Raw genomic sequence first — 12,491 nt, 5'->3', positions numbered from 1 at the left:
AGGACAACTAAGTGGACCTTGAGTCAGGTTCTTACATACAAGTACTCTAATTAAAACAGCATAGAACGCTAACTAAACCTTCTGATAGAGACATAAAATTAGAAAACATCATCTAATTCTGCCTCGTTGAGCTAAGTGGCATGGTAAAAGTAGTACCATACACTCTTTGGACTTGACTCACCTGAGGACAGTAAACTGTTGATCATCTCCAGGAAAGTGGAATGAACAAACTGATAGTCTTCCAGCAGCAATACCACCTGCTGGGCTTCAATGCCTGCAAGCTCCATCACCTACAATCAGGGAACACATTTAAATAGCAGTGTATTGTCCAGAAGAGAATGATAATCATACAATATCCTGAGTTAGAAGGGACTGGCACGGATCATAATCTTTCCTTCACTAGATATTACATACGTATTTTCTCCACAGTATCTACACTATTACATATTTACAGAAGATTTCCAAGTTAAAATCAGTTAAAAGAGATATCAAATACAAAGAATATTTTACCTAGATATACAGCTTAGTAATAAAAAAATAATTAAAACAGACTCTTCCATAGAGTATATTTATGTATATGACTCAATGATAGAATTTAATCACTCTTTTGTGTAGGCAAATATCTAGAATTTTCTTTAGCATAGCTGAAGGTAATGAGAATCTACTGATTCAAGGTTTGCAACTGGTTTTAAATTATATGTACACTTTCATCAATCACTAAAATTTTATTTGATTGAACTACTCTTAACTGGTAGATCATAGTAGACACAGAAAATAAAAGTATATAACAACATGGAAATATATACATGAAAAAGCCTTTTGCATAAATATTCACAAAAAATTTCATATTTATAAGTTCTACAACAATCAAAAAGAGCTCTGGTATTCCAAAAAGTGGATTTTCAATTAGTTACTCTAAAGAACGGTGCACACATTTAGAATTTCTAAAAAATTACTTGTTTCATTTAGACTATCATTTTTCTTCTCTTAAAATCTCTTTTCCACAACCTTTGGTGTCCTTCAAAATTCCCACATTCTTTATTTTTTCTTTAACATACACCTACAGCATTACAAAATAGATCAAACTGAGTGACTTACATATTTAAGATCAGTCTTGAACTGCTTCAGCTGATAACCTCTGGAAATTTTGGGAGTAATCAGAACAGCTCCATGCATATGACTGACTAAAGAGGTAACTGTCCGACGACCTACACCACTCCGTCCTGCCAAAAGAAGTGATCCTCCCGGAAAACTCAGCACTCTGTCCACTTTGGACATATAACTGAGGACTTCAGGGAACAGTAAAATATCCACCTCTTTTTTGTCCCGTCCATAATGAATTATACCCTATTTTAAAAAAAAAGAGGAAAAAAAAAATCTAATCACTACTAATAAATATAAGCAGTGAGATATGCAAACATCCAATATTTTAACGTTTAGAAAAGAAAGGCTTAAAAGCTTTAGAGATCACACTGGGCTACATTCAGAAAAAAAAAAATTTTGTCACTGAATTTAGAAACCTCACATACCCTTTATAAGTAGTAAATATATCAAAAATTAACATATCACACTATGCCCAGCACCAGAACACCTTTGAAGTCTTTGATATATTGTAATAGGAATCTACCACTGAACTAATTAAAATTGAATAATGGACGAGAACGAAGTCTGAGCTGTGTTTCTGACTACAGATTAATTAATAACTCAGGAGAGTGTTTTAGGCACCTAATTGCTGCATAATTGCTTATTATGGAAGTTCCTAGTGAAAGACACACAGCAGCAGATCCTATGATTAAATTATGACCTTGTTATACTCATTAAAACCTCATCTTTAAAGCCCAATGTATCCTGCAGTCAGGGAAATCAACAAACTCCCTGCTTACTGAGGCTGTTGAATTTCCTAATTTCCCATATAGTGTATTGGTCACAAGTTGGTACTTAAGGAGAGGTGGTAGATTACCATCTGAAGTCCATCAAACACTATGACTAAGGGTGACAATTTTAAAAACTCTCATTCTAAAAATCAGATAGTCTGGAGGAGTTAAAATGTTTGCATTTCCTCATCAAGCTCACTTTTTTGTACTTTAACTGCTTAAAAGCATGCCAAATCTCCAGCAGTTCTTCAAACAAAAAATTATGCTACCATACTGCACATTCAAAAAGAAATCATTTAGTAAAACACTTAGGGACTCAAACAATATACAAATACATATGGACATAAAAGTTTCTCAAAATGTTGGTTCATCAAACTGTTGTACATCAGCAAGAAAGGCAACTGATGTCCTTTCATCAACCTAACCTTGCTACATACTTCCTACTGCCTGCCACATAACATCACAAGTCTTCCCTTCACCAAATGCAAAAAGTGATTCTTTGAACAGGAGGCAGCCCCCACCATAAACCTGGTTGCTTGCATGTTACTCTTAGCCAAAACTCTCTAGAATCATTGCTGTGTATATTCTTTAATCATGCCTCACTTTTTGAATAACATCTTTCAGGTCTGTTGAGTTTAGTCTGCCAAGTGGCCTCCCATGTGGTGGTAGTGCCTGGCCTGGTGTGATGAATGCCTCTTGACAAGCTCCCCACGTTGCATAAAAGGTATCTGTGAAAAAAAAGGAAACTTTTGAAACTTCAGGTGTTCAACTCATATGCTATCTAACTTGACTAGGCATTTCCTAAACAAATATTTCAGGTTTGTGTGGTATGCTTCAAATGGCTTACCTGCCATATTGTCCAGAACATCTGAGCCCCAATCACCTTGAAACACATTGATCAAAATGTTATCAAATACTTGAAGTTCTTTCGTGCCAACAATTCTGTCACGGAACAAGCGGCGTGCTTCATAAGCAAGAACTTCCAACACAAAGTCTGCAGTTTGTATTAATGAACCTACAAAATTTAATGAGATAATTAATTTTATATATTTATAATAGATTTGCAAATTTCTACTTTAAAATATGAAATTGAAAATGAGCAAGAGAAATTACATACCAGTAGGAGAGCATCGGTAAGGAAGAAATAGGAGAAAAAGTAAACATTATGAAGTGCTTTTTAATAATTCCTTTATGGATCATTACAAGATAAAATGAAATATATTCTATTAAAGCAAGTTCTTTCTATTAAAACAAGTGTCAGCTTTTAACAAAGTCAAAATTAAAAGTCAGTTTTACAGGCAATGAAACCAAGAAAATCCAGAAGATATTTTTAAATGGGAAGAGAAAGACTGATAACAAATACTAAAATAATAATAAATACCCAAAACAGTCTGTATTAGAAAATGCCAATAGAGACTCCAAATCTTAAATACTCCTCACAAAAGTAAAAAGGAAGGTGAGTAATAACAAGCCTTGCTGTTCATCGCTGGAAAAGCACATGCACATGTCAATGTTAGATACAACTAAGAAGTCCTTAAATCAGCTGAGATTACCCATTCATTGATTGTCAGTACAGCTTTTCTGAAATCATTCAAGCTGCATTTACCATCTCATGATCCCAGAAAATAAGTGGAAAGGAAGTACAGCATTCTTATCACTTTTATCCTCTTTAAGCAGCCCTCTATGCAACCTTCTAATGAATGTAAGAGCTAAAACATAATGAGTAATTGCTTGTGATGTAGTAATAATACCAATTTCAGAGACAAAAACAAGTTTAGAAAGCAGCCTTTGAAGTATGTGTATAAACCAGGTTTATACAACCAGGTACAGCAGGACAAGCATGAGAGGCAAGGCTCTGGGAATACAGAAAACAACAAATATGCTCACAAAAACCTCAACATAAAACACAGAAAACCACAGAACAAAACAGTGAAGAGTAGGGGGCACAGTTCAAATTCCCATAGTAAGAATGCAGTCCCAAACCATTAACTTCCCTTAAACCATAAAAAGCTCCCACATGTATTTTAAAACATCGTTGGATTTTTTTTTAACCTGTTTACTCTTATGTTATGGAATGAACTGTCAGACATTTTTCCCCTCCATTCAGTTACAGACAGTTCACAGTTTAATAAGATCAATGTGGAGCCAACAGTAAGACTGACATCAATGATAATCTAGCCCATTTTAGAACTACTTTATTAAAAAAAAAACAAATAAGTGACTTACCACCTTCTAAATCATATCTGAATAAACCAAGAACCCACTGAGTAAGAATACATGGTGTAAAAAGGTAATGACTGTGATCATCAACTGTGAATTTTGCTCGTACCTAAAAATGGGAATTAAGGAAAGGAAAAAAAAATGATATTGTAAAATTTAAAGTACTTTTCTAAGGTACCAGATAGATTAGTTTTCTAGTTGGTGAACATTCAGATATTCTATGAATGTACTCCTTGTTTAAATCTTGTTTTCTGACCACAAGATTTTTGTCTGAACATTTTTTCAGTACCATTTTGTGATGGAAACAACTGCACATCTCACCTAGGACTGTTAGTGCAGTATTATCAGACAAAATACATAATTTTTTTAAACAATACCAAATATGAAACACAAAGGCAATACTGAAATGTAATAAAAACCTACTTAAATTATTAACATTTTCACACTAAAACCTACCTAAATTAGTAATACTTTCTTACTACAAAATACTTCATACTTACTCTTCTCCCACAGAGCATATTCGAATTTACAACTACATCTTTAATTCAAGGAATAACTGCTTTCATCAGTCATTTGAGCACAGTGTAATGAGACTTCAACTCATAGTTCTTGGAATACATCAATGTCAAATGTAACTCCTGCTAAGAGGTGCATGCCAGTCAGTGACTAAGCCCACATCATAGTCAAAAGGATCAAGTCTATATCATGCTTCTGCCTGGATGGGGACATTCATACATTCTACAGCAAGCACCACACAGTACCTTCCCCAGTAAGGCTATGCACTGATTAAGAAAAGCAAGTAGTTAAGCATTTTGCTAGACAGAAGTTCTTAAATTTCAAGTGGGAGGCCAAAATGAACACGTGTCCAGTTGTAAACACCGGCTTTTAACAGTGTACCATTGTAATAGGTAGTCCTCGATGTTTTTAAAGGATGCCACCCTCATATCTCCTTCTGTGTTCATAACAGCATCCAAAACAACTAGTCACAGAATCATCTGTTGCACTGTCTCCTCATCCATTAAGTAGTAAAACACTACTATCCACATTTCATAAATCAGGAACTGAAAGTATAGAAGTGTTAAGATAAGAGTGCCAAAATCCTAAAACAAATCTGTGGGAAAGCAAGAGCATTTACTGCTTACTCTGCTTGTTTCCAATACCTAGGGTTTTCTGAAAATAACAAGTTCCAAAATTGATATCAACTTTATTAAAAAGATATAAACTTAGATTTTAATACTGATAAACCTTTTTACTCTCTTGTTAATATCAAAAGCTTATTATTTGTAATAAAATATCTGAACTCTCCATCTCCTTGAAGAAAGAAAAAAGTTTTCCATACCTGTTGATAGATCTGAACCATAGATCCTGCTAGCTGATGTATTTTTGGTAAAGAACCCCAAACAGGGTGATTCTTTAGATTTTTCTGTAGTACAGGTTCCAAGTAGGCACTATAAATAGTTTGTAATTGTTCTCTTTCTGGATAGCTAGAAAGGGAAAAAACCTAGTCATTATGGACTTTTTCTGTTTAACTAAAACTGAGTTAAACTTAGTTTACACAATTACTGAGAAATTTCATTGAATAGCATTTCCCTCCAGCAGCTAAGAAAAATCATCATTTTATTGCATTAAGCCACTCTATGAAATTTTCTGTTGATATGGTCAAACTTAAATAAATAAACTTCAATTTCTCTAACTTTATAACCAAATACCACCTTAACATAAAGCTGCAGAAAGAAGTTTACTGCAAGCAAAATTATCCAACAGGAAACATATTTCAAACACTTCACTACCACAGGCACCTGCAGATTCCTCTTAGCTGGACTCTGGTGCCAGGAGGCACCAAATAAGAACCAAATCCGACAATCACAAACTGTGAGAAAAGATCAAAGACTGGAACAGCTACATCTTTGCAAAGACTAAATTGACAAGAGGTCCTTATAAAGAGAGGCTGAATCTGAGTTCTGAGTGTTAGACTAATTTACATGTACTTACTCAATTGCACAGAGACGAACAATAGAGGTAAATCTGGAGGTAAGTTTATGTCTTCCTAATGTTCCTCCAGCTGACATGGAAGCCACAATTTGGATGTTTTCTAAACCAACCCATTCCAGATTTTCATCATAAAATCCTTGATATGTAAGAACCTTTAATAATTAAATAAATACTTCATTAAAGGAAAGTCAACAAAGTATCATACAAAATAAAATATAATAAAACAGTGAGAAATGTACCGTTATTTCTGCTTTCTTAACTGCCTGAGGAATCTTACTCCTTATAATTTTGTCATCTGCACATTTGCAGGACTCCATTGTCCCAATCATTAATGAAGATGTTAAACAGATCACAGCTTCCAAATAGACTCTGTACCACTGACAATCACCCTTTGGGTCTGGCTCTTCAGCTAGCTTTCAATCCACCTCACTATATGCTTATGCAGCCTGTATCAACAGCTTTTCTTGTGAGAATCTTTGGGAAGACAGCATCAACGGTCTTAGTGAAGTCCATATATATATTCACTCTCTTCCCCTCATCAAGCCATGACTTGTCCCTGGTGAATCCATGCTGACTGCTTCTGGCAATCTTTTTGTCATTCGTATGTCTACTGCACTGTAACTCATTGAGATGAGTGCTGTCTTTATTTGTTTATAAGTATCAGCCAAATAAAAATGGTATCTTATTGCTGGCTGACACCTACATATTTCTATTAAAGCACAAACAAAACCAATGCCAATACAGGATGCAGGATTTTAACACTGAAATTAATCAACATAGGTATTTACTACATATGCTAAATTATATCCAGTATACTTGAGGCTCTTTATAAATAATAGACATAAGTGTTCACCTGCTGCAAAAAAGCCACAAGAGTGCTTGTTCCCCATTTATCAGGTTTGGGTAGATTGATGTCTTTTAAGTACAAAACAAGCCTTTCACAGTCCTTTGGTCTGTACACTCGCCCAGTGTTTGTGCTGATTACAATGCAAGTTTGACTTAATTTCTGTAGAAGATGTTGAGAAGTAGTCTGTGCACTGCAGTGAACAGTGGCAATCTGAGTGGAGCGGAGCTGAGAAAATGCATAGTGAAGCAGCATCCTAGAAAACCAAACACGTACATACATATAGGCAAAAATAAATTAAAATGCTGTGTACCAAAAGATACTTTATAGTTTCTGAATTAACATGCATATACTAAATCCTATATTAATGGAATAGGTGGAACATGAGGTTTGCTGAATTCAGTATTCTTGCCTTTAAAACTGTAACATTTTCCATTCACAAAACTCAATGGAAGTGTAGTGCATACAGCTACAAAAAACAATTTAGTACCTTGGTTTAGTGACCCAAACCATCCAAATAAGGAATCTAATAAAGGCAACAGGATGTGCTAAATTGAGTTGCCTGCACAGGGCATCTAGTGCCTCTTGAAATGAGACTGGATCTCATGTGCCTCTAAGCTGTTGCTCCCTGTCAGTTGGTTTTCCAAAGATCCTGTTTCATATCTAAAAGCTACATTCACATATCTTGGATGCACAGTGACATGTCCTACATGAAATGTCCCTATAGGGCTTCATAATTTACTTACTTGCCACTACATAAGGTTTTTTTAATTAATGACCTAAACCAGTCATATTCTATCAGAAACTCGTATGATAAAAGCATTATAAAAAACTTACAGATTCTGTCAAACTAGAAGTATATTTTGCTTAAAGTAGAAACTATTTTTTACCCCTTTCCGCATCCTTCAGGACCCACAAGAAGAAATGGCTGTTTATTATTAATATCTAGCCACAGTCTAAAGTAATCTAAACCTCTCTGCATGTCAGGGGTTTGGATGACAGGAAGTGTTTGGAGATTGCTGAAGTCATCAGCTGTTAGATTTTCAGGTTTTTTCAGCTGATACAGCATTAGCTCTCCAGTGTCAGTGTCATAATATGTGTCCAGGGGCTTCCTCGGATCAGGAGGAGACTCTTGTGCCCAACTGAAGATCTTTAAAAAAATAAAAACAAAGCTTCAGTTAAATCCATATTCCTAACAACAAAATCTACCATTTCAAGCTAGTCTAAAGAATGTTCAAAGAATACTTATGTAAAATCAAACACATAATTCTTTGATTTGATAGTTTGAGGCTGCCTTTGAAAATTAATTCATATCATACATATGCTTTATGATTAAGTCCTTAACTAAACAATAATATATTACTCCTCCACTTTTCATAATATAAAGAAATTAAAATAAATTGTATTTAGAAAAGCTTTAATTTTTTTCTTTTTATATTAGGCATGCTAATAAGAAGAATACTTAAGAATACCTCCCTGATGAGGAGGAGGTAAAGTCCTGTTTCTATTTCAAGTATTCTGAACAGAAAAAACCCCAAAAAAATAAATCTAAATTACATATACCATACATATAGACAAACACAGTCTGCTGCAGTGCATCCTGGAACTAAGCAGTAGGGACAAAGGCATTTCACTGTCTCTTGGTGCAGGACCAAAGGATCACTATCTGGGATGGATGCAATGATCCAGTGACACATAAAACATTCCTTCACTTCTCAGCTATTTCTCTACAGATTACACAAATCAAAATCAAATTAGAGCCCAGAGACTACCTCTTTTGCAAATTCTTGTCGTGACTTCATGTTGAGATTGCCACCAAGACCACGTAACAAGTTAATAATAAACTGTCCACGATCAGTACTTCCATGAAGATGAGACAGTCCATTCATCACAGTTCCAACTAAACTTGTTTCCACTACAAAGTCATTCTGTAAATTGAAATTTATAGTAGATTTAAATATATTCCTCAATACAAATGTGGTGTATTGCTAGCATACTTTTGTTACTCATTGCTTTTTGACATTTACACAAATGAGGTAAGATCTCAACACTGCTATTGTTCTAGAAAATTCACTTGACATTAAGTTATTTCTAAGCAATGATATGGCGGTTTTAATTCCAGACTATGAGTTAATGTAATTTAGGATAAGCAATCAGAACTTTCCTCACAGATTTTGAGAATTTATAAGGAATAAACACAACTGTACACTGGAGATCTTTCTTTTGAACAGATTATTTATGGATTTTGCTCTTTGGCACCAAGGGGAATTTGCAGCCTCAGGAAGAATGCCATGGCTTTTACTTTGTTACTTTAAAAGTTAAAAAAATGCCACGTGTAAAAGATTTAGGAGGAAAAATAATTAGAAGAACACAACAGGACCATGTATGCTCCTCAGGAGGAGATAATGCACATCTCTTAAACACTAGCACACTGGCCACTTTAGAAAGTCTCCTAAAAAATATTTTCAGCACATAAGCTACTTGATCAAGGCAAATTCAACTCCTCCAGAGGGGGAGTATGGGGAGCAGCATTAATGTGGTCACAGCACCAAGCCTGCCAAAGTACAAGAAGGGTTTGAACAATGCTTGCAGGTGCATGGTTTGATTCTTGGGGTGGTCCTGTGCAGGGCCAGGAATTGGACTTCTGTGATCCCTGTGGGTCCCTTCCAACTCAGGATACTCTAAAATTCTAGCTAAAAAGCGCTGAGATTTTTTTTTAATTACAGTTCAAAAATTAATCTGAAAGATCTGTTTAGTGCTAAACTAGAAAAATGAATCCTACTTAACAGAAGCTGAAATTTGATTAAGTATTTATTTACTAACCTTCTTTACAACCCAGTTTAAAGCCTTTTCAAAATAGGCTCCAATCCAATTTTCAAGGTTGCATCTGTATTCTTCAGGCTGACTTCTTATCCAAGACTTTATTAGAGCATTAAGATCTGTATCTTCATCACTAAGTCAAAACAAAAAAAGATTCAGATAAATACAAAACACCAATGTCTTTAGATAGATTGTTTTAAAGGAACAACAAAATTCCAGAAAAAGTCTAGTAAAATACTTTGACAATTTCTAACCAATATTTAAAGAATATTGGGCTTTCCAGTAAAGAATTCATAGTGTCCTTTAGAAAAAATCTGAGATATTTCAGTCAAAAGTTTATAACAAACACCACGGAAGGGATATGCAACCTAAAGAAACTTCCTCAGTGATTGACTTCCTAAATGTAAGCAACTAATCAGCTGCTCTCTTCACTTGAGAATACCTTTCAAGAAAAGTAAGTATATATTTGCTCACTTTAAAAGTATGCATGTCTTCTGGCTTACCTGAGAAAGATCATTCCCATTCGGGATATTGTAGCAGGAGAAGCACAGCTTAGGTCATGAGTTTCGAATATAAAGTTGACATTTGAACCAAACTGAATTCTTTCTCCACTGGGCATAGTCAACAATTTGTTGTCATCCAAAACAGAATTCAAAGATTCAATCCATTCTGGATCAATATCACCATCACAAATTATCCATGAAGTAACATCTATTTCCAGACAGAAAAATAAAATATCAAACCCAAGTTCAAAAATATCACCCCTTGCTACCTTAATGTCATTTATTATTCTTTCTTCATTATGACTTACATTTCTATGAAGACACTCCTCACATGCTTTGCCTACTTCTGCCTATTTTTGCTTTCTTATAACAAAATTTGTAAAGAATGTACTGAGGCATTTGGCTACAGTGTTACCTGAAGTTTTTCTTGCCTTATGCTATCCACAAACAATACCACAATATGAAGAAGTACTTGAAAAGGAACCATTTCTGTAATTTCAGTGTAACATCTGCCAGTCCCTCTCAGACATACCTCGGGGCTCTCGCACCACTTGCCGAGCACTGTTTGTAAGAACTCCATCAGACCATTCCCTGGTATCCATGTCAATGCGGCCCAGCAGCTGATGGCGAGGCATGGCTTTGGGATTCATTGTGTACTGCTTCACCACTCGGCCAGTTTTACCAAGGGCTGTCTTTAACATCCGCCAGAGTGTTGATTTACCTCCACCACTGGGACCTACGATAACTACACCCATTCTTTGACGCAGTTGTTCATATAACTCCAAAGCCTTCTTGATCTAGACAATGAAAGAGATAACAGCTATATGAAAATATAAAGCTAAATGAAATATGCTCATTTACAGTATTTCTGAGATTTACTTTGCATGCAGACACTTTCAATAATTTTGACTTTTTAAATAGATAATAGCAGATATATTTAGAATTATGATACTAAGGTTTATGAAGAAATTTTTTTTACATGTTAGAAGCATTTCACTAAATTACTAACACAAAAGTAATAGCTATCTTCCAGCATATTTTTAATGAGAATTTAACCAATCTTCAGTCACAAAACTTCATCCAGTTCTACAATAAATAAAAACAAGGGAGAGAACTGCTTGTGAAAATCAAATATTCACATATTTCATTCTTTCAGTGTCCAAAATATTTATTGGCATTTGTATCTGGCTTGAATGAAACTGTGTGTCACATGTTCACATCTTAATTTTCCTTGCACTATTTTTCTTTGAATTACATAACTGATCTACAGCGCTTCGAACACACGTGTAATTTTTTGTATACATGTAATTGGAATCTAACAACCAGTTATTCTCACTTTTATAAAAAAGGTTTTTCAAAAAAACCCAGAAATTTGTTAAATGAATGTAATATGAATCACTTCTAATTCAGAATAATACTGTTTTGTTGCTGTAGTTGATGTTTACCTGTGTGCTTATAATTTCCAAGTTTGCCTCCTCAAAGACTTGTTGTAAAGCTGCAGTTAACTCAGCATATTCCACATCTTTAGAATCAGTGCCAGGAAATACATCTTTAACCAGCTCATCAAAACGAGTGCAGTCTGCAAATGTAAGCTTTGATGTGGTGTTCAGTCGCAAAGCTTGAACCACTATGTGACTTTCATTAACTGGAAAGAAAAACAAAGAAAACAGATCAGTTTAAGCTGTGTCAACACTGCTCATACATTGAAAGTAGAATTGGAGCATAGATTTCAGAATTCCAGTTCATATACCATTCTACTTGCAAGTTAGGTATTGTAAGTACAATATATGCCCAGAAATGCATTCTATACAGATATGAGGTGGTTATGATGCAGGCCAGATGCAAACCATTTGTTATGTGAAAATCTGTAAACTTTCAAATATGTGCTGGTTAAGCAAATAGAAAGCAGTAGCTGTCTCCTAAAGATGTGAAACAATCATCCATTCCACACTCTTTAATTCCCTCTCATTTAATATCTAAACAACAATAACTTAAAAAATCTTTAAAAAATGCAGTAACACAATCTAGTCCAATATATTTCTATCATTCCTACCTATCCTTATATTTGTCTGTCTACCAATCTGAATCTAGTGCCATGTGACAATTTTGCAAAACTCAGAGTCAAAATGGTCTGATAACTAATGAATAGTGACAGCATCAGAAGATCAACTTTCCTGTCCTGAGCCAAGTGAAAACAAGATTTTGAGAATCATTTAAAATGATTCCCAAATGAAGCCC

General features: G+C 34.8%; 1 protein-coding gene across 1 annotated transcript in view; it reads right to left on the bottom strand.

Annotated features, from left to right (window-relative positions):
• Nucleotides 1–12,491, bottom strand: part of DYNC2H1 (dynein cytoplasmic 2 heavy chain 1) — a 143,023-nt gene that overhangs the window by 102,233 nt on the left and 28,299 nt on the right. The window contains exons 37-50 of the mRNA XM_066544741.1: nt 11,699–11,898; nt 10,786–11,050; nt 10,254–10,461; nt 9,754–9,883; nt 8,703–8,858; nt 7,821–8,080; nt 6,940–7,186; nt 6,087–6,238; nt 5,434–5,578; nt 4,101–4,203; nt 2,722–2,889; nt 2,478–2,602; nt 1,099–1,347; nt 182–290 (exon numbers count right to left, since the gene is read on the bottom strand). Of these exons, the coding sequence (XP_066400838.1) occupies nt 182–290; nt 1,099–1,347; nt 2,478–2,602; nt 2,722–2,889; nt 4,101–4,203; nt 5,434–5,578; nt 6,087–6,238; nt 6,940–7,186; nt 7,821–8,080; nt 8,703–8,858; nt 9,754–9,883; nt 10,254–10,461; nt 10,786–11,050; nt 11,699–11,898 (2,517 nt within the window). The remainder of the gene's footprint in view (nt 1–181; nt 291–1,098; nt 1,348–2,477; nt 2,603–2,721; nt 2,890–4,100; nt 4,204–5,433; nt 5,579–6,086; nt 6,239–6,939; nt 7,187–7,820; nt 8,081–8,702; nt 8,859–9,753; nt 9,884–10,253; nt 10,462–10,785; nt 11,051–11,698; nt 11,899–12,491) is intronic.

The sequence above is a fragment of the Molothrus aeneus genome, chromosome 2 (genome assembly GCF_037042795.1).
Source record: "Molothrus aeneus isolate 106 chromosome 2, BPBGC_Maene_1.0, whole genome shotgun sequence".
NCBI classification, from domain to species: domain Eukaryota; kingdom Metazoa; phylum Chordata; class Aves; order Passeriformes; family Icteridae; genus Molothrus; species Molothrus aeneus.
This window is presented reverse-complemented; position numbering and strand designations above follow the sequence as displayed.